Here is a 23,198-nt window from a genome sequence, read left to right as displayed (position 1 = left end):
TAACTTAATTATGAAATGATCATGAGTGACACCTAGTAGTACATCATGATCCCTAATTAGTAAGAAAATCATAGTTGATTTCAGAATTAATTCTGAACCCTTCAGTAGCTACAGTAAGTCATGTCTCATTCCTTTCACTCATCTTATACTCACTTAGTTTAGGACATGATCTATGTATCAGTCCTTACTAGGCTGTCTATGTCACACCTAGCCCAAGTAATACTTTCTCGTTATGCGAATTCAAATTACTCGTACATGTGTCTAAGAGTCTCATACTCTTAACATGTGATGCTTTGGCCAAAGACTTGAGTAATAATCATAACAAGTAGTCATAGGATATATATCTCCTCGCAAGGAGCGGTGAATCCTCTGTGGGTCATCCAAATACCTTCGGGTACTTCAACTTATACCTAATTATCCAAGGTCCACACCTCATTGAGATGCTTGCTTAAGATGTCGAAGTATAAGTCTCCATGACCAAGATGACTTGTATACCTCAAGTCGAAGGAAACTTACATTTGAGTTGTAGTAAGAGATTCACAAACATATCCATATATGTAGATAACCATATGAAATCTTATAGCGAGTAACTCCAATGAACTAGTTACCATAACTAGCATCCACGTTTAACCCTCGACATCCCAGTGCCTCTAGCCAGTGAGAAAATAGCTGTTTGGTAAACCAAGGAGTATAACCTGTGTTAGTCTTATAGAATTGATGATGTCTGAATGCATCAATTTGATGACTAGAAAAATTCTAATACTTTCATAATTGCACATGTAGAGATAATTACAAGTTGTGATCCAATCAGAAATTCTCTCATGCTATAAATTATATTGCCGACATCCAATAAATAAGTTTAAGACCATTAAACATATAATATGTACTCAAATAGTGAATCTATATTTATCAAATAAATAGTAAAATATAAGGTGATTATCTTAGGACATTCCTCAAAATCTAATAGCAAGTGCCCTCAAAATTTTGATAATACTCAACAGATAAACCCAGAGATGCTTTCTATTTTCAAGTTTCTTGATAAGCCAATAGATGCACCCATTTATAGATAGTTAAATCTTAAAAAAAATACCATGCAACAAGAACATATATACTCTTAAACTATGATGAGGTTAAACTCTACATAAAGTGAGTTAACTTTTATATTCAAACATTTATCCCCTTATGTTTGATTGTTATACCATATGTCTTAAAATTACCTTCCTTAACAACTACAACTACAAAATCCATCAATAGGTACAAGTAAGGTAGAGAAAAGTTAGAGATGAAATTTACATTCTGGTTTGAAATATATGTAAGTTAGAGACTAAATTCTTTTTTTTCAAGTGTATTATTAGCGATCGATAATTTATATCATCACTAATTTTCTAGGTGAATGATCGTAGAATATCAAATATGCAAGATGAAAAAATAATGGATTTTGCATCAGGACATCTTCGTAACATAAGAGTTTACTTTGGTTACTATGTTAATAACTTCAAATTTCACATGGCATGGCACAATTCACACACACTGACCTATAATTTAGGTATTTGTGTAAAAGAATCTATCAACGTCAGTAATACTGAATTTAATTATTATAGTAGACTTGACAAAGAAGGGGAGCCTTGGCGCAACGGTAAAGTTGTTGTCATGTGACCAAAAGGTCACGGGTTTGAATCCTGGAAACAGCCTCTTGCAAAAAGCAGAGTAAGGCTGCGTACAATGGATCCTTCCCCGGGAGCTTCATACACCGGGCTGCCCCTTTAGTAAACTTGACAAAATTATTGAGGTTGAATATCCTGCTTTACCCATAAAAAAGTGTGTATTATTCAAATGTGTATGGTATGATTCAACTCCAAACATAGATACCAGAATACATTCAAACTATAATTTAGTTTAGGTTTATACAAATAAAAGATTCAACAAGTTTGATCCTTCATTTTTACGGTACAAGTTGCTTATGTTTTTTATTTTAAATACTTGATGAAGAGAAAAAGATCTAGTGAATAATTAACAGTTTGTCGAATGAAGTCTCGCTTGCCCATAGAAATGTCAAGCTCTATCACAGCCCAAAATCATGATGCATTTCAAAATGAGAAAGTAGAGATACATTTAGTTGATTTACAAATTTAATCCACATCTCAATTACTTATAGATATTATTATATTTGATAGACGTTCTAAGGCAATCTGCCTTCTAGAATGCACTATTTATTGGATAAATAAAGATTCACTATTTGAGTATACATTCTTTATATATAAAGTTCAATCTTAAACATATTTATTAAATGTCGTAATATAATTTATAGCATAAGAGAACTTGTGATAAGATCATAACTAGTGAGCATCTCTACACATGTAATTATGAATGTATTGAAATATTCCCTAGTCGATGAATTAATGAGTTCGAACATCATCTATTTTGAGAGACTAGCACATGTTATACTCCTTGGTTTAACCAAGAAGCTGCTCCTCACTGGCTAGAGATATTAGAATATCGAGAGTTATGTTAGTCTTGTGTAGGTCGTCGAGGAAGAAGACAACACCCCCTGTCTCTCAAAGCAACGCCGCTGCCTCCTCCCTTCCTGGGCGGTAGTCGCCTCCGTCCTCTACTGTCATCAACCGCACCATGGCTTGCAGGTTCCGCCAACCGCCGATCAGCCCTCACCGCCCTGAGTCGCTGAAGAAGAAGATTGGGTAATGATTGATTAATGGTTTAATTAGGTTAAAGTTCTTAATTAGTTAATATTTATTAATTAAATTAATAGTTGGGTTAAATTAATAGACTAATTAAGAATTATTGGACATAGTTAATATGCTATGTTACGTGATAATTGATTGATTAATATGAATCATGGATTAATTAAGAAGTCAATTAATTAATTAATAGATTGATTATTTAAATGGAATTAGATAAATTTTGATTAAATCATATTGTCATTGATCTGAGTTTAATGGATTTGTTTATGATTAATTAGGACAATTAATTGTCTATACTAATTGTTAAATTAATAATGTGATTTGGAAATAATAGAAGTTGATTAATTGATAGTAATTGATTAATTAACTGATTAATTAATAAATTACAGATTCATTTTGATTATTAGGATTAATTAATGGATTTAGTTGTTGATTTCTTGGTTAAATAATAAGTTGTTATAAATAAACCATAAGTAAATTGAAAAATTGATAGGTCGTGAATTAATCAAATAAGAATTGGTTACACCACAAGGTCGTGATCCCTTTGTTGAAATTTTTGTGTATATATATATTATGAAAATTTAATAATATATATTTATTTCTTTCATATTCAATGACTTGGCAAATAATTCTTTTCACAAATAACATATTCCCACTAAGGCATTGCATATAAAAACAAATTATAGTGGAATGATCTTGTGTTTAAGAGATAAAATTGTTCTAATAAGGTGACAAGCTGGGTGTTATGTCACTGTTAAAACTACCTAATCATTTAGGTCACTGTCGCTTCTGGAGTTCACTTTTGCATGCATACTATCATAAAATTATAAGTCCCCTTGGATGAGTCTAATGATTAGCATATGAAATGTTATCACAATAAAATTTGGGATTTGAATCTCGATTTTGAGATCATCATATTCACCTTTTGTCACATGGAGAAAAAAAATTATAACTTTGTAAGTTTGATATAAATGTAAGGAGAAAAATTATAACTTTACAACTCCAATATATATATGCACAGAGGAAAAAAAAAAATACTTACTATGTAACTTTGATTTATGAAAAAATAATTATTTTAGGTCCATAGCATGCAATTTTGTTTAAAATTGTTATATAGTCATAATTGTCTAAAGTAACGTAGCAATTGTAGCAATTTAAAAAGGAGGTCCATGAATATATGAATATATGAGAGTGTATATTTTTTAAATATAGAGTAGTTTAGGTCAGATAGCAATTTTATATAAAACTACTTCAATTTTTTTTAAAAAAAATAAAAACATATATCAATTGTAGAAGGTTTTAGGGAATGTATTTAAGTGTTTTTTTTAAAGAAATTAGAGTAGTTTAGGGGTCATGTAAAATAAGTTTTTTAAAAAAATAAATTTAAAAATCATGTATTAAGTTTAAATTGTACAGTATAATTTATATCATTTTTTATTTTTTGTAAAAATTATTTTTAACATTTTTTTTTAAAAAAATTATAATTCACGTAGATTTTTTATAATTCATGTGAAGTTCCAACTGGCTTTGAAAGGCAAATTTAGAATGAAAAAAAAAATAATAAATGGAACATGGAGGAGGGGTGCCCTTTTTATTATAAAATAAAATAAAAAAGAAAAAAAAAACCTTTAAAACGCTGCGCCATTTTATTTTTTTGTCCTCAAAAATTAAGTTTATATCAAGGCCTAATGCCTGGGTTGTGGGCCCATTAAAGGGCCACGCAACGCTTTCCTTAGTTTATCCAAGCAAGAAGCCTTGTGCTACGACTACGAGTGGTTAGTAATGCGCTCGTTATCATCTCCAGTCCGCAGCCCCTCTAACCTCCTCCAACTTTGCAACGAGAACGAAGAGGCAATGGCCACTGCCGGCGCCGTCATCCCCGCCGCATCCACCATAACCTACCGCACGAGAACTTCCGCCACATGCGCCTCAGCCGGCCCTCTTTCCTCCTTTTCCTCCTCCCCCTCTCGTCATCATCGCCTCCCTCGCCCGTTCCGTCTCCGGTCCGGGAATCCTTCGTGGAAAAGAAGCCCTAAGTCTAGGGTATGTTCTTCGAGATTTTTTAATTGAAGATCTTTGCCGCAATTTCTGATCTTTTATCGCTTGCGCAGGACTTACGGTTGGTTTGTTACGCCGCCAAACAGCCGCTCAAGGTGATGATATCGGGGGCTCCTGCCTCCGGAAAAGGAACTCAGTGTGAGATGATTGTGAAGAAGGTGCGTTCTCTATCTTCATGCTATGCCACTATGCAATTTTCAGCGTGAAAGTTTGCATAGAAGGATCAGTCTCCCCAGTTGATGGAGACTTGACAATATACATGGACTGGAATTCTCTAAAAAAATTCTATTGTTAACCCAAACAATTTGCACAACCAACGTATTGATTGAAGTGAGGTACCAACTGTATTTGAGTCAGAACAAAAAAATATCACGGAGAAAAAAAGTGTAGAAGATTTGTTAAGATGATGAATTTATGGAGTGACGAGATAGGATTAAATAAAATATTACCATATGTGAGTAGCTAGATGGAGTTCCAATAGATGGTCAAATGATAGAAAATGCATATAAAACACGATGAGCTTATTCAAAGACAACTAATAAATTCTATAGTTGAACAAGATGAATTGTAGAATTAAAGAGGTTAGATGTAAGGGAAGACCAAATACAATTCTACTTTGCCATATGACCTTTCATAGAATTTATTGGCTTGACAAAATCTCTATAGCCACACCAAATAGTGTGATTTGGTTTTTTGTTGTCTGGTATTGGATTTCACTAGGTGCAATGTGAAGAGGGAAATGCCACAAAATAATTAGTCGAAATCGTATGAACATCCTTGCAAATACAATTTTGCATATTTACCACATAATTTTAGTTATGTAATATCCCATTCTAAATTAAAATTTTGCATATATGTCTTTGGGGAATTCTTTTTTCTTAAGATAGTAAATAAAGTAATATTTAGTAATATTATCCTAATTTTTCTATATATGAAATGAAGTTTAAAATATAATACAATTTTTTCTTCAATATACTTTATTTGTTTAGTATTTGGACATTTTAATTTTAGTTATGTAATATCCCAGTCTAAATTAAAATTTTGCTTATATGCCATTCGGGAATTCTTTTTTTCTTAAGATGGTAAATAAAGTAATAATTAGTAATATTATCCTAATTTTTCAGATATATGAAATGAAGTTTAAAATATATCACTTATCGATAATACAATGTTTTCTTCAATATACTTTATTTGTTTAGTATTTCAAAATGACATTTTAATATTTCTAGAATTACATTGGTAAATTTCACAAAGGATACACCTAAAGTTAAGAATTTCTCAACAATGGCATTTGGTATCAGAAGTTTCCAAAGGATGCATTTCTCTCACCTTTTTCTTTTAGATACCAAAAATACCCCTTTATTCCCACTATCCCCTTATGTGCAAGAGCCATCATGTTGGCCCAGTCAAATCACCTTGGTGGCCTTGAACATGAAAATGTTGTACCCCGAGTGCTTTGACCACTGGTTTTGATATTTGGGCAAAAGATTTAAATTAGGCTTTTCATAGTGATCTAATGTGTGTGTCTAAGTGCGTAGGATTTAGAAATACACACAGGTATACTCGATGACGGGTATGTGGAAGTATGGAGAAAGGTGGTATGAGACACCTGAGGGACCGGAGGGTGAAGAGTATTGAAGGCAGGTACACCTAGAGCACAAGACGCAAACAGTCAAGGAGGATAGCAAGGGAATAGAGCCGACAGGCTCGGTGCATCCGAGGGACGAGAAACTTAGCAAAAAATTCAAGGTAAATTGATGTGAGATGAGATTGAGTGAACTTGTATTCAAGCGAAGAGTAAAACTCAACCTAGGCAGACTCAACCTTAGAAGGCCGAAGTCAAAATTTCGAGCAACCGAAAAGGTTTTTCTGACGATCGGAACAATGAGCGATCAGAACTATGTTCGATCAACTGGTGCATAGGATAAGGAGTCATCTCGATGAACAAGATATGGAGTCAATCAATACAGGAGATTCGGGTGAAGATTCTAATTGATCGGAGTTGTAGTCGGAGTATTTGGGTGACCGGAAGGACTTGTGAATGAAGCCAACTAAAGAAGTCAGGCGATTGAAAGTGCGTTTAATCAAAAAGTGTTATGGGCTACTAGAACCTTTCCACATCAGCAACTTCATAACAACAAGACACTTTGTGGAGGAAGCTTATAAATAAGACAATAGGCTTGAAGCAAAACATAGACATAGACACATAAATCAATAATTGTATTCTCCTTTTTTAAAGCCTTCGAGTGTTTTATTTATTGTTTTACTTGCTTACTGGTGTAATTGTCCACTTCCGACACTTTATCAAAGAAGAGAAAGATAGTGAACTCAGTGTGCATCGGCTGTGGACTATCAATTATAGGAAATTGTGAACCACATAAATTGACATGTTCTCTGGTGTGTGCTTGTATTTTGATCTAACTTTCGCTAACTTGTGTGTTTATCTTTCTGAAATTGTAGTAAGAGAAAATTATTTTACAATTTATAGGCACACTATTCACCCCCTCCCCCTCTAGAGATCCTACCTAAGGGACTTAACAGAAAATATGAGTAAAACTTTGGAGTAACTGTCTCAGGAACACATTCATGCTTTTTTTTTTTGTATTTCATGCACGAGAAGAACATCAAGGTATTTTGGTCAAGGAACCATCGCAAACATGTCAAAATGCAAAGAAAGACCATATTTTAATCAATGTTGTCCTAGGAACATGTCCATGCTTTATTTTTGTATATCATCATGGGAGGTCATCAAAGTGATTTGTTTAATCACCTTAATGTACTAAAATCATTGATTGAAATATCATTCCGTGCCGATCATAGACGGTTTTTACCGTTCCGACATTAGAGCGTAACTAGCACTATATGCGTGACAATTTCGCGTGGCATCATCACGTGCGTCACGCGCACGTGTCGCGCGACAAAATGTGGGTCCTAGGCGTCCCGCGACGCTTTAGCGTCTCAAGATGCCTTCGGCGCCGCCAACAGCGTCTCCCGACATGCGATGTTGTTGTTCCAAAGAAAATTAAAAATGTGATTTAATGAATTCAAACAATTCCTAACTTAAGTGTAATATTTCGTAACGACTTTCATAAATCCTAATTAAATTATCCTAATAAAATATAAAAAAATATTTAAAATTTTGAAAATAATAATAAATTTTATTAATTGACATTCTGAATTATTTTTATTTTAATTTTTGTTTAAAATCTAAAAAAAATCTAATAAATCATATTTATATTTTGATATATTTTTTTAATTTTTTTTACTATTTTAATATTTAATTAATATTCTGATATTTTTTTACTATTTTAAATATTTATTATTTAAATTAATAATTAATTAAATGAATAAATTTTATATAATTATTATATATAAAAAAGTATCTTTGTATTAATTTATATAATTATGATTATTTAATCTGGGTGTTGAAGAACTATTGAGTTGACCTAAGCAAAAACTTTCATTTGATTCTCGCCACTCCTTTTGGTATTAGGAAGGTAACATATTATGATGTATCAATTTTATTTCGAGTTATTGATATATCAATTTTCTTTAAAGAAAATTATATTTTTATTTTTCTAACAATATTAAGTTGTTCGATAATGGAGAACTTATATAAAATCAATGTACAGTTTATTTTTAAATTATACATAATAAACATAATTATCTAATAATTACTATATATAAATAAAAAAATACTGAAATCATATTGGCACGATATGATACTGAAACTGTATCGTTCCAGTCTAGGACTGAAACCTCGGCACAGGTTGAGATTTTAAAACTTGCCTAAAACAACTAACAAATCAAATATATCGCAGTGATACCCTTGTGCAAAATGATAATATTGAGGTCCGCAAAATAGAATGAAAAAAAAATAATGCTCATAACATTAAAGATAATTTCAGTTTCTAAAAGAAAGAGGTGAAGGCTGCGTACAATGGATCCTTCCCCGGGACCCCGTATGGCAGGAGCTTCGTGCACCGGGCTGTCCTTTTTGTAAAAGAAAGAGGTGAGAGGAAGTGTGCCCTTCAGGACTTGTTTAAACCAGGTGCGTCTGTTGGAAATTGTCAGTTTTAAGTGTCTTTTATGAAATATTCCAATTACATTTAAATAGGAGTAGATGATTGAAACAATATAAAAGGAAAAATGAAAAGGAAGGGGATAAAATGAAATTAAACAATTGTCAAAATAATAATAAGGATATTTTGGGTATTAATTTTGACCAAACATCATTAACGTAAGTTTAATTCAAATCAATGGTATTTATGAGATATTTGTAAATTAGAAGGATATATATGAAATATTAGATTCTATAATGGTAAATATGAAATTTGTTGTTTTCAAAGGGTAACTACGTGTTTGCCCCAAACAATCAATGCATCTTCAGATATAGAATGTCTATCTACTTGTATAGTTGTATTTCGTCTATATGGCTCCAAAATCATCATCGTCATCAAGTCATGCTTGTCCCAAACAAGATGGATCTGTTAGACATTTACTCTGTAATTTTTATGGCTGCAATTATAGTTCAATTGCAATATTAACCAGTCACAGAAACTTCAATTGCACTTGGTTTTCAATTATCATTTACATCTTAAAAGATTCTCATTTGGTGTTAATCTATATTCTAGTATGGGTTGGTGCACATCTCAACCGGAGATCTTCTGCGATCAGAAGTTGCTGCAGAGACAGAGATTGGAAAGAAGGCAAAAGAATTCATGGATAATGGGATGCTTGTACCAGATGAAATAGTTACAAATGTATACTCTTAAGCTTCTGGCACCTTTGCATTTCATTCCAAAGACTTCTAACTGTACTGCTTTTCATGGTCAGATGGTTTTATCACGGCTGTCACAAAATGATGTGAGAGAGAAAGGATGGCTTCTTGATGGGTATCCGAGGAGTTCATCGCAAGCAGAGAGCCTTGAGGGGGTGAAACTAAGACCTGATGTGTTCATTCTCCTAGATGTATGTCATTTGTGGTCATAATATTAGTTTTTTTTTTTTGCTAGATAAAATTAACTACTGATCATTTAATACAATCTCATTGATGCATGGAAAGTATGCTTTCAGTAATCCATATTTAATTGGTTTTGTGGAAGATCTTGGCTTCTCATCTGTTGAGTCTTGCAATGGGAAGGACATTTATATCTAAAACGTGATCATTTTAATTTATCTACCTTACAAATAATATGGTATTCGTTATCAAAGTGTAGTATCTGAATTTGCAATCCAATTTTCGTTTCAAGTTCTTGTATCTGCATGTGATGGTTAATGACACGACTTAAAATGGTAAAAAAAAAAAAATAGAAAGATAGTACTAACTTGACACAGGGCGCATACCAAAATTTGGAATTTCTCTTAAGAACTTAGGTGAGGATAAAAGAAGCATGATGAGTACTTGACAATGAAAAGGTAATCTTTTTTTAAAAAAAATATTTTTTAAAAAACATGCTAATAATTTAATGAGTCTCTCTAACTTTTCATTGGAAAATTTAAACTGATTACAAAACATTCCACAAATATAGTCATCAAACAGAGAAGTGGGTAGTTACAGAACTTTGTTTATATTCACAGATAGATATGTAAAACATGTATGACCAAATTCTGCATTCCTGCTTCCTAGTTTCTAGCAAATTTTATGGAGTTAAGTCAAAGAGATTTAGTTAATTTTTCACAATGAGATTTATTTCAGACATGTGGATAGGTACATGTAAATTTAATTGATTTCAAATTTGTATATTACCTGCTGAATGCTCTGTAACAACACTCAAGGCCTAACAGGCTTGATTTTTCACATACTTCCACTGTTAACATTCAGGTTCCTGATGAAATTCTAATCGACAGATGCATCGGAAGAAGGCTGGACCCAGTTACTAGAAAGATTTATCATCTTAAGAACTTCCCTCCTGAGACGGAAGAAATTTCTGCACGGATAATAACTCGAACTGATGATAGTGAGGAAAAGGTCATTGTACTCTTCTCTTTCCTCAGTATTTATTATGCTTTTGCCTTTAGCTTACCCTTATCTTTTCCCACTATTTTCATGTTTTTCTTGGTTGTAAACTTGACACCACCAAAATTGTACCGTTGAATTATCACAGATTTGGAATGAAGTTGATGAAGTGAAGAAGATAATAACCTCACCTAGAGAAAAACTCTCACATAAAAAAGTCAAATTGAAAATTATAAAAAGGGCAGCCCGATGCACGAAGCTCCCGCCATGCGGGGTCCCGGGGAAGGATCCATTGTATGCAGCCTTACCCTGCTTTTTTGCAAGAGGCTGTTTCCAGGATTCGAACCCATGACCTTTTGGTCATATGGCAACAACTTTACCGTTGCGCCAAGGCTCCCCCGTTTTAAAAATAATTAAAATGCAAAACTGGACTCTCAACTTCTTTTATAGACGACTTGACAATAAATATTCTGAATAATAACAATAGACTAATCTTAATAGGGATTATAATTATTTTCTTTTTATTATCAAAATATAAAATGTTAATTACCGAATGATAAAAATCAAGTCTCTTATTTATTGCAAATGCAAGAATTTTCAATATTTTGCAATTTCTTTCCTTTTATTGTGGATGTGACATTCTGAAATTTATCTTCAATTTATTTTTTCTAAAATTATTTTCTTCATTTTGTTATTTGATTTCTTGCCTACATTATTCTCCCTCACTGAGGAAAACTCAACTCATGGTGAGTTGTTGGCTTCTCTTTTTAGGCAGTTGTTTAAGCACAAGGAACAATTGCTTTAGTAAGTAGTAACTTTGCCTAACAATGTTTCTTTATTATTTTTTATTCTGTGGACTTCCCTTCCAATGAGAAAGAAATCAATGCACTTTGTTAAAAGAATGATGTTAAAAGAATGATGTTTCATAATGGTGGTCAAAAGAATGATGTTAGCTAATTAGAGATTTTTTCTTTTCAATCAATAGTTTGTTGTTTCTGCTTCAAGTGTCATAGCATCTTAATAATTCTCCAGATAACACAGCATTGGTATCAATTGCAATTGAAAACCTAATGGTTGTCAAAAGAATACTGTAGTAAATCTTTGTTCAACATCTTAATTGTTGATGCATATTGAAATTTCTTCACTCAATAAATTTCCTGCATATCACCTGCATTTCCGAAGGGGAGCATTGGCACAACTGTAAAGTTGTTATCGTGTGACCTAGAGGTCGTGGGTTCGAGTCTCGAAAACAGCCTCTTGCAAAATAAGGTAAGGCTGCATACAATAGACCCTTTCCCGGAACCCCACATTTGCAGGGACCTTATACACTGAGCTGCCTTTTTTATATCACATGCATTTCCATTCTGTAATTTCAAAGTACTTTGAGTTTTAATAGCATGTTGTGTTTTATTTGACAACATCAAATCATGAGTTTTTCTTGCACTCGGGAATCCATGCATTGTGGAATGTGATTATCAACAGCCTATGTCCCTTTTCTTTTATAAACATAACATCATCTAAATGGAGAGTGTTTTTCTATGGCCAGGTCAAATCACGTCTTGAGACATATAAGAGGAATTGTGACTCCATTTTGCCGATATACAAGGACTTGTTGAAGAAGGTGTATATTTTAACTATTAGATTCTATATCAATTTTGTACCAAAATGGGGAAAAGGTTGTGACATAATTTATCCAAATACTTGAATAACATAGGTCAATGGAAATCGTCCAAAAGAGAATGTGTTTGCCGACATTGACTCTCTGTTGCAGCAGATTAGTGATGATTTTGCAAAGACCAAATACTTGGAGGTAATTGATGGTAAACACTTTAGAACTTACAAGAAAAAATTAATTCTGATTTGCATCTTCATTGTCACATTGTGAAGTGAAGTGATAATGACAAGGGAAGCATTTCAACAAATTCATTATTGCTTGCAACTTTTAGATATTTATTGAAAGAATATGAGGAATTGAGGATTGCACATTATTATGATATTCGCTGAAACTAAGATGTATGTATCATATTCCTAGTAGCTTCAATACCTTGTCCTACAGGAGAAGAGTCAATTTGTTCTTGGGGAGATTTTGCACTTGATACTTCTTTATATTTTACCTCAGATGAATGCTGATTTTTCTTTGGAAAAGCAAGAATTCAGTTCTTCCCATCCCTTATTAAAAATTTTAGCTAACCTATTATAATCCCTGAATATTTCCACGGTAAGGATCCACTTGTCTGGCTGCTGGCCCCTGATGATTGCTTCTCTATGAAATTAGCTTAGATGTCATATACTTTGCTGGCCTTTGTTTCCATGGCCCTCCTTAGGAAGGTGAGGACCACACTAGAGGTGAACTTTTTTGGATGGATGGTTGTACACTTGACTTCTGTCAAAAGCCTTCCTATACCTTGTAACATCATTATTCCCTCAATTTGCATAGTGTGTAACTCCCAGGACAAAATACAAGAACAACTATGCTTCACCTGCCCTTATGCTGTTCTTGGATAGTCCTGTTTGACAATATACCCCCCCCCCCCCTTTTGTGTGCCCCAATTTGCATAGTGTGGGATTCCCAGGACAAAACACAAAAAGAACTATGCTGCACGTTCTCTTATACTGTTCTTGGATAGTCAACCTTGCTCGACAATGCTCCCCATGTGTTCTTTAGACACTGTCTTGTACATCTCCAGGTCTGTTTCAAAGAGGATTATGATCACCTTACACAGACTGATTGTTTGTTTGGCACAAACCATTTAAACCGAAAGAAATTATTGCATCTTCAAGCATCAAAGTTGTGTGGTGCGCAGGACAACCTGTTCAGAGGCTTGTCAAAAGCTGCTGCAGTCTCATGCAATCTAGATCCTCTATCATATTGATTTTGTTCCCTAAGACTAAATACAACATTGAATCATGTCATCTTTAGTATTTGGGAGTATAGCATACATTTTTTTTTAAATTTGCTAAATTATGTGGGTGGGGCATACCCTCCCTTTCCCAGGATTCTTTACTTGGTTATATAGGAAATATGAAATCATTGAAGTGTTCAAAACTTGAGTGATTGTTATCCTTGATTTGCAAGTCTTTGCTTTTGCCTTTTACTTTAGTTACTGGAAAGATTTCAAATATCCTTTATAAAATCCGTAGGCCCAAATCTGAAGAATTTAGTTGAATTGATTTTGCTTGATTAAGTTTTTTCATTTCTCCCTGTAAAATTTCATGTGAATACAGTTATTTAGAACTTTCATATTGTCCCATATCTGTCATTTAAGCTACCATGTATCATGGTTTCTGTTGCATTTTACTTCACTAGGAAACTCAAAGAGCACTCTGAAATTCTCTTCATCAAGCAAGGTATGTATCAATCTTATTAGTGTAGCTTGATGACAATGCATCAAGAAAGTTATAAGATTCATTTTGTTTTAAATGCTCTTCCTCAGGAAGAATGGAGAGGTATTCCTACTAGACTGAATAATGTTCCTCATTCCAAAGAGATACGGACATATTTCTATGTTGATGTGCTACATGCTACTCAAAATGCTATCAATGATAAAAGAAGAAGAGTGAAGGTCAGATACTAAGAACTATTTTTCTTGTGAAGAACTTGAATAGTTGGTTGAGTTGTAGAAAATTGAATTTCCATACTTATCCATTTGCTTTTGTAGAATTCATAATGTTAGTTAGTTAAGAACCATGAAGTAAGATGTATATACCTAAATGCACCTCTACCTTGTAATGTGGATCTAGTTATTGAGTTTTTTCTTGAGTTCCGTCTAGATGTTTAGTTTTGTCAATTTCTCAAAATTTTTTAAAATATTTATATTCTATGCAAAATTATCAAACTTGGTTCAAATTGAATCATTTGAGTTGGGACAAGTTATATTATGCAATTTTTATTTTAAAGCCATATCTTTAAGAATAATATAACACAAGCGGGATGGTTAAAATGGCAGAAAGTGTCACGTGTTCTTTGTGATTGTAAGGTACCTCTAAAGCTTAAAGAGAATATATGGTATGTTATATGAATCTGAATGTGGGACTTGAAATGAGCACACGAGTAAAAGATAAGAATCGCAGAGATGAGAATATTAAGGTGGATGTACAGATATAAGAAGATGCACATGATAAAAAATGATAATATTTGAGAAAAAGTCGAGGTTGCACCTATTGAGGAAAAATCCAAGGGATGCGTTTAAGATGTTACTAAAACCTTTTTCAGATTAGACTTTTTCAGTTTTTGTATTGAAATCTAAATGTCAAAAAAAGAAAATGTCAAGTTTGATTTTTTTTTTTCAGTTTTTGTATAGAAATCTATTTTTTTAAAACATCCTGAATTAAAAACTAAATTGACTCAAGAAGAAAACTTGAATTTCTGGTCAAGTCAGTCATGTTTTAGGGATAGACCTGTAAATTTGATTCCCTTGTAAAGTCCAAAATGGTCTTGGATGAATTTGTTTTCATATTTTCTTCAATTCAATGAGAAAAAATTGAATTGCAATTCTTACAACCTTGATGATCTCATATCATTCTTTAGATTCCTTGTGCTTCCATGAAGTTGTTGACAAACACAACTTTTGAATATCCTTATGCTGGCCTCTATAGATGAGGAAAGAGTGTCTAGTTTTCCTCAATGTTTTGTCATGTCTGTTTGACATGTTTTAAGGGTTAACTAATCAACATGAGACTCGTCGGCTTTTTATACTTTCATGTTTTCTTAGGCAAACAATTTTTTCCATCTGACTAGACTCCAATTTCTATAATTATTTTTGGTAAAGCAAGGTATTTTAGATTTAACTCCAACCATATTGACAAGACTAAGATACCAGCTGTAAGGACAAATTACACGGCCCTGCCATGTTGAGGCCTAATTGTATTTAGAGTAATTGTATTTAGACTCGCTTTAGGTTCTGAAACTGGACATAGTACTCTAAAATGTACCCAAACAATAGAAATATTTATTTTATTATTTTTTATTCAATCTAATTTGGTTCACATGAATCAAATCCAATGCAACTCTGCAACTCTCCCCAATGATTATCTTTCGTGAATTTGTCTTTTTATCTCATATGATGCTTATGATCTCTAATGATGCACAAATGACAAATTTTCAAGGTGCTCATGTGGCTTAAATGGAAAAGAGTTGCAGATTTATTCCTACTGGGAATAAATCTTAGAATAATACTATCTCTGCTGATTTAGCAGCGAAGAAACATTAATTAGTTGTATCATTGAGGATATGATGTATATCTTTCTGCACACAGATTATTTTGTTGAAAGTTGAAACTAGTGCTTTTTTCTATCACACAGGTAGAGATCAACATTCCCGAGCTTAACCCAGAAATGGTAACCAATATTTTCAATGTTCCTCCACAAATTTGCTTTGTACCTTACTATTCCTCTGTGCTGCCCAGGATGTTTACAGAATTGGAACTCTTATGGAACTTGTACGAACTCTTGCTCTTTCATTTGCTGACGATGGAAAGTGCGTAAAAGTAAGTTGTCAATTCTGGACTAGGGCTGTAAAAATGGTTTTAAATTGTTCAGGTTAAGTTTTAAGAGTTGCCAATTGTCTATCTTAGGTTTGTGTTCAAGGATCAATGGGTGAAGGTGCACTTTCTGGAATGCCATTACAGCTTGCTGGAACCCGAAAGATTCTTGAATTTATGGATTGGGGTGAATATGGTGCTCTAGGAACCTTTGTTAAAATTGGATCAATAGGTCTGCCACTAAAATCTAATTTCTTTCTTGTACCAGCATTACTTCTTGTTGAAATGTTTAATTGCTTATCATCATGTTCAATAGCTTACTATTTCATTTCCTGGGTTGGCTCCGACATTATAGTAAGGTCAAAGTAGCTGTAACGTAACCAACTTCATCAACAATTGAGCCTTGGATATTTGATCATAGATAGCATAAACTGAATTGTCATCCTGAACAGCAGATGAGAGCATATATTGTGTTTGAATAAAACATTTAAGTATCTAAAATTTAGTAACAAATCCTTCTCGTGAACAATTGTTGCTCTCCTCAAACATGCACCAAGCCACCAACCATCCTCTTAATAATGGTTCACAGCTAGAAAGCATATTAATTGTTGATTTTTAAGCCAAAACAGGGTTACTTCACACAAAATTTGATACATTAAAACCAATATATCATTTTTCACGTGTGCACCGGGCAATTCATTGCCCTTGTTCTGTTACAGTTATTCATGCAGAAATTATTTCCTAATGGCATCCATGTGGTTTCCTTTCAGGAACTTGATAACTTAGATAGCTATTATAAACAAATTTTTGCATGGTTAATTAATCTTCTGTCAGAAACTAGGTCCTAAAGAGGTTGAAGAACAAGATGATATATTTATTCTTGTAGCTCCACAAAATGCTGTTGGAAACTGTATAATTGATGTGAGTGATTATCAGAAAAATCATTGTTTTATTGTTCATGTTCATATAGAAAAATTTTGGCTAACTGCTGATTGTGTGCTTAGGACATGAAAGCTATGACAGATGCCGCCGGTGAACGTCCTGTGATTCTTATCAATCCCCGCCTTAAGGTTGTACAAATGTTTCTTAATATTCTGCAACTTCTCTCATATCAAAGATATGTTTTTCTCAATTTCTTTCTCAATCTTCTCATATGCAAAGAAACCACTTTCTGTAGTGTGGGCACTTTAACAGCTGTACTGATTATGGGATCTCAAACACTTAATACAACTTATGTTTAAGCACAGTGTAACTGCACAATAGAATTTTTAGAGAATAAATCTTAATTGATGGAAGGATGATACTGAGTTTTGTTTTTGCACATTTAACTAATCAAAGACATAAATTCAGATGAAATCAGTTCTCTCTCCCCTTAGGTACCAACAAAAATGGCAATCCATTGCATATCCAAACACCTCCCCTCAATATCTGGATTAAAAACCCATTTACATCATAGAACTCTCGGAAAATTAAATAATCTTGAATGATAAAGTTATGATATTAAGTTCTACTATTTAACAGATATAAGTATACCAATGACTAATATATTCGAGCTTTAGCTTGTCTTAGATGAAAATTTTCAAACAACTATGGGTGTGTTTTGTTCACAGAGGAATGGAATAAATATTTTAGGGAATAAAATAGAAATATCAAATATGTATTCCTTAGTTTGGTTTGCATAATGAAATAGGCACCAAATAACTATTCTAATGTTTGATTAGTAGAAATGTTACAAGAAATAAATAAATAATAATTTTTCATAATGGGAACTTTTCTCTACTTAAATATTTTGTTTGACTTGTTTAGTTCACATGGTTTGCTCACTCGGCCATCTAGCATGATTAGTCCGTCCGACATATTCCCCTGGCTGACCCAGTCGACATAACTGGTAGAAGCAGACCAATTGAATCAATCGGTTACTGGTAGAAGCAGACCAATTGAATCAATCGGTTAGTCCAGGTTCATTACCCTGCTTACACCTCTTGGCGCATCCAGGTTGATTGGCCTATTCACCCCAACTAGCCTTTCGACCCGTCAGCCCCGATTGACGTGATTTGGTTGTTTGCCCTAATTGGCTCATCCAACTTGACCAATTTGCGCAACCCACTTGATCATGTGACAGCCTAGTACACCCGACCCCACCTAGCTCAAATACCTTCCCCAACCATTCGATTAAATAGTCACCCAACCACTTAGGCTTCCCTAACCCACTCAATTTGCCCAAACAATTTGATTTGCTTGACATATTCAATTGGACTGGATGCCTGAGCCAGGCCTATGCAGCTAGCTTGATGGTCCTTTCAATCTCTCTAGCCCCACTTTGTCCAACCTACCCAACTTGCCAAGTCAGGTGGGCCTTTCAGGCCAATCAGGGATGAAATGGATATAAGGAATAGCTACTCAAGAATTGTTGTCTTCTGAATTGGTTAATAATTCAGTATGGATTGGTATTTTGATGCCACTTCTGAATGTCTATTCCATGGGAATTATAGCTATTCCTATAAATCAAATGCACCACTTGTTTTTTATGCATGAAGCGGCTTAACATTCTGCTGGTGGCCATGTAGCTTGATTTTTCCTCACATTAATTGTTTATTGTGATGTACAGACTGAGTATTCATTGCTTCAAGTACTTGAAAAGATTCTTCTGTACCTATGTATTGCTTGCCATTTTTTTCTCATGTTCTCAGGAATTTATGGTGCATGTCGCTTAGAAATTTATCTCATTTTGATACTATTTTCCCACATCTGAGATTTTCAGGATTTGCCCGCATCAAGTGGCATAATGCAAGTACGTGAAACTTTACTTACACTAGCAATTTGCTAAAAAATTCATCTATGTTGTTTCTGAGCATTATTTGAATTTTTTAAGACAATGGGGAGAGCAGAGAGATTAGAATATGCTGCATCATTCGAGAATTGCTACTCCTTTCGGCTGCTGTATTATTCTGGAACACAGTATCCTATCATGGGCGCTTTAAGGTTATAATCTCTTTTGCATTTCACTTTCTTGTATGTTGTAATTTCTAATTAAACAGAGAAAACCACTAGTTGAAAGGGAACTGAATTGCTTTACCAAGTATCTTTTTCTAACCCTCAAACTGTTTCCCCAAATTAATAAATGATATGTCATCAATATTGATTTAGATGATTACAATATGCTCAAACATCTGGATAAGCTGTCAAAAGTATAATATCGGCAAACTTTCAGTCAGCTTGATGAACAACATTTTGTATCAAAACTGTGTTGAAATTAATGTTGATGATATCCAGAAACTGGGTTTATTGGTGAATTTTAGCACAAATTTAATTTAAAATATAGTTTGTCAGGCTGTTTGGTGAAATGACTTGATGGAAAAATAGGATACTCTAGGACAGTGGAAATTTTTGAAGGAGGTTATGGAAGTTTTTCTTTATGAGGGACCTTATATGGTTGCCCTTTAATTTTGGCTATTGGATGAGGATCTCCTTCTAAGTCAAATTTAGGAGACCTACAGAATTTGTGCTGGCTTCTATATTTTCAGCTCTCTGTTTCATTACATGAGGGCATCTAAGTTCTTAAGTGTTAAAGGATTGCTCTTTTATATGGTATCAGAGCCATCACTGATCATCTCCTAATCCTCTTGAGAGTTGGTGTCGAGGAGAGATTGTGTGCATGCCTAATCCTCACCATCCTTGAGATTAGCGTTCATCTTGTTCATTACTGTGCCAAGGCCAGGATTCTCATGAACATAGTTATGGGTGTTTGTTTCCTCAGATATCTTTGATCTGGCAGAATTTCTTTTATGCCCTTGTATAATATTGTTTGTTAATCAGCTCTAGGTGGCCTATGTCAGTTGCAATTAGCACAAAAATGGAGTTACATTGTCTCTCTAATCTCTTGAAGAATCTTGTTGATTTTATCAATCATCTTGTAACTCTGATGATATTTTGTTGTCTTGAAGTTGATACAAATCATCCTAGGCTAGGTGTGTCATCTGATTTGCTTTAGAAATCCGGAAACATCGGTGTGTTCATCCCATCATCTTCTTTTGGTTCAATACAGACTGAAGGTACTTGCAACATATTGAGTTTGATAGGGGTGGTAGAGGAAAGAAATTATCTAATAATCTGCTGATTTGCATTGTTCTCTTTGATTATTTTCTGATCTTCCAAAGATATTTTTCTGATTAGCAATGATATCTTTCTTTTTAGAATGTTAGAATCTTTGTATTTTTGTATTGTATCAGTCTATAAAATATGATGTCATGTATACAATAATTAATATCTTCAATCAAATGTTATCCCCATAATCATCTTGTTTCTACACTAAGCATCCAGAAAATCAAAACAGCGCCCTTCTTTATCCATATCATCGTAAGGGTGCCTTCTTTCAAAATCAAAACAGCATCTGACCTATATTTTTTCTGCCTAAAATATCCTTCACACTACAGTTTAGAGTTGTACAATACAACACTATTGGTGCTGCTTTGATCAAATCAGTTACAAACCTTTAACCAAAGCAATTCAACCTTGGAGCTACTTTGCTTTGATTTATGCTTCATCAAAGCAGTTCCAAACCTTGGTGCTGCTTCGACCAAAGCAAACCTTAATGTTGTTTTGACCAAAGCAACTCCAAGGTGATTTTTCTTTTGGTTTAGTTTTCTGTTTTTGTAAGGTTTTTTTTTTGTTTTTTGTTTTTTTAATAGCAAAACAGAAAAAGAAGGAAAAGGAAAAAAGAAAAGAAATACAGCAGAAAATCTAAATAAAAAATTTATTTTTTTGTTTTCTAATAGTTAATTAGAAGAGAAAAAAAGGAAAAGGAAACAAGAGAAAAAAAGGAAAAGGAAACAAAAGAAAAAAATGAAAAAGAGAAAGGAAAGAAAAATAGAAACATAAAACAGAAAATAAAAACAGATCAACTCCAAGATAGAGCATGGAGGGGTATTTTAGACAGAAAAATATAGATTAGGTGCTATTTTGATAATTTTTGAGAGAGGGGTGCCCTTTTGATGATATGAATAAAGAAGGGCATAGGGCATTGTCTTGATTTTTTGGCTATTAGCATTTATTAGTGCTTAACTGTTTTGGTACTACAAGCATTTCTGCAGACTCAGAATTTTGTTATCAATGTTCAATTCAGTTTTAGGATGGATCCTGGTTTACCACTAGATCTTAGGATTAACATGTCTTTTTTGGTTTGCCTGCTTTGCATCGGTTGCCAATCAAATGGGACCTTTATGCAGACTAAATCTTAAAATAGACAAATGTGATCATAAAATATGTGTTGCAGGATGTCTTACCCACAGGGTTATGAACTTTACAAGAGGATCGATGAATCACTGAAAAAAGAAAAGTATGTTCTTATAGCAACATTTCCTAAAAAGCCAACTGGCGAGGAGATCAACGACGCTTTTGAAGGAAAGCCAAGGTAAGAAATCACACTTCTGGAAAATGCATTTTTGTTGTGGAAAATCAGTACAATTTTGTATGAAACATTATGTAATTGTAAGGGTTAATTAACAATCAATCATGAACTTTAAAGCTATTAATAAATCTGTTATATCTATTATGTATCTTCACCTTGTGGCATTTTTGTCATTTTGATACCTCATTAGATCTTGTCATAAGTATTTTCATGAATTTAAATATCAGTTTTTTTAAAAACAAAAAACAAATTGTAGTTAAAACTATTGAATTAATAAATAATGGTTTGTTTGAATTTGATGCATGTGATTATTTCTGCAGAAATAGAGAGAAAAGAGCTGCTGGAGTCTGGTACGGTAGCTCAATTTACAAACATTTGAATAACTAATACCAGAACAAAAGCTTATCTAGTTATATCTGCATGTCAGGGGCTTCTTGAGTAGCATACTGAGCTAGAGAATATTGAGCAAACAACAGAATGTGATTTACAATTTAGGTATTGTACTGATATGTAATCATATCCCTCTGGTGGCCAATTTCTCCAGGTACAGTCCTCTTTTGTTTGCCGATATATTGAGGTGGAATTGAATTGGAAAACCAAAGGAAAGCAGTTCTATCCAATGTCTGTTCATGATCTGGAGAATGATTGAAATTTCAATCCTCTTTTTGTTGTCGATTTTTGCTTTCCAAGAGTTTCTTTAATCTCAGTCGATTTTATTAATATTTCAAACACCTTTCTTAAAGATTATGTTAGACTTGATCTTACTCTATCACTTGGGTCAGCTTCATCAGAGTTTTAAATTACATATTAACATTCTGCCTTGATCTTGTAGATGATACTCTACTTCAGATTAATCCTTAGATGTATGTACATTTCAAGACATCCTATTTCGAGCATCTTTTCTTATTGTGCTATCTGCACTAAAACATGGCTTGGACGCCACTGTTAGTGAGCTTGAAATTGGTATTGATGTTTGCCAGTGAGTCTTGTTCTTGAGCCATCTAGAGTTAACTTCATGGCAAGCAATATGCAAATACCCATTTGACCGTTAAAGATATTGAATAACACCTAGATGTGTATAGCTTAACCTGTGGATCAATATGTCTTGACTCAACCCGATGCATGGGCAAGGCTGAGCATGACACGACATGACTCATTCATAAGAAAGTGATATCAAGTACGGTCCATTTCGTGATGCAAAATCATATCATGGGTAGTCTAATCCATTTGGCACTGATACCGCATCATAATAAGAAAAGGCAACTTTCGTTTTGTCAATAGAGTTTTGGTTTAGTGGTGGAAACACCTCATCTATTGTTAAAATTACATCGATCTCTGTGGAATCCTTTACCAACTTAGCATTATGTTTCCACAAACTCCTACCAAATCTGGATGCTAAATATTTCAAACATGAAATCTCACCAAATCCCTCGGCTTAAGGTGCCCACTACCTGCCCTTGATCCTGTACTGATCACTACCTTCTATCTAATGGCTGTGACTAAATCAGCCATTCAGTGCCCTGTCGAAGAATAAAAAGGATGTAGGATGTAGAGCCAAAAAAAAAGGTATTCTTTGATGTTCCATTTCTTTTTTC

The 23,198-nt window shown here is 33.6% G+C and overlaps 1 protein-coding gene across 1 annotated transcript; it reads left to right on the top strand.

The window, feature by feature from the left end:
• The first annotated feature begins 4,448 nt into the window (after positions 1 to 4,448).
• On the top strand, positions 4,449 to 22,276 carry LOC121997281 (adenylate kinase 5, chloroplastic-like). The gene is made up of 19 exons (XM_042551625.1): positions 4,449 to 4,742; positions 4,811 to 4,915; positions 9,392 to 9,520; positions 9,594 to 9,728; positions 10,582 to 10,728; positions 12,263 to 12,337; positions 12,431 to 12,536; positions 14,024 to 14,064; positions 14,151 to 14,279; positions 16,018 to 16,053; positions 16,122 to 16,202; positions 16,290 to 16,428; positions 17,038 to 17,117; positions 17,201 to 17,266; positions 18,958 to 18,987; positions 19,069 to 19,178; positions 21,469 to 21,606; positions 21,924 to 21,953; positions 22,031 to 22,276. The coding sequence occupies exons 1-19, from the start codon at positions 4,482 to 4,484 to the stop codon at positions 22,056 to 22,058; spliced, it is 1,866 nt and encodes a 621-aa protein (XP_042407559.1). The 5' UTR covers positions 4,449 to 4,481; the 3' UTR covers positions 22,059 to 22,276.
• Positions 22,277 to 23,198: the final 922 nt, after the last annotated feature.

Source organism: Zingiber officinale, chromosome 6A, assembly GCF_018446385.1.
Source record: "Zingiber officinale cultivar Zhangliang chromosome 6A, Zo_v1.1, whole genome shotgun sequence".
Lineage (NCBI taxonomy): Eukaryota > Viridiplantae > Streptophyta > Magnoliopsida > Zingiberales > Zingiberaceae > Zingiber > Zingiber officinale.
Note: the sequence above shows the minus strand (reverse complement) of the source record. Positions and strands in the feature narration are given on the sequence as shown.

Bases quoted from the DNA above. Each gene is read 5' to 3' on its own strand.
- LOC121997281 (XM_042551625.1), top strand. From the start codon at position 4,482: ATGCGCTCGTTATCATCTCCAGTCCGCAGCCCCTCTAACCTCCTCCAA. The intron at 16,054-16,121 runs GTAACCAATATT...TGTGCTGCCCAG, and splicing joins CCGAGCTTAACCCAGAAATG to GATGTTTACAGAATTGGAAC. The intron at 17,118-17,200 runs GTGAGTGATTAT...TTGTGTGCTTAG, and splicing joins TTGGAAACTGTATAATTGAT to GACATGAAAGCTATGACAGA.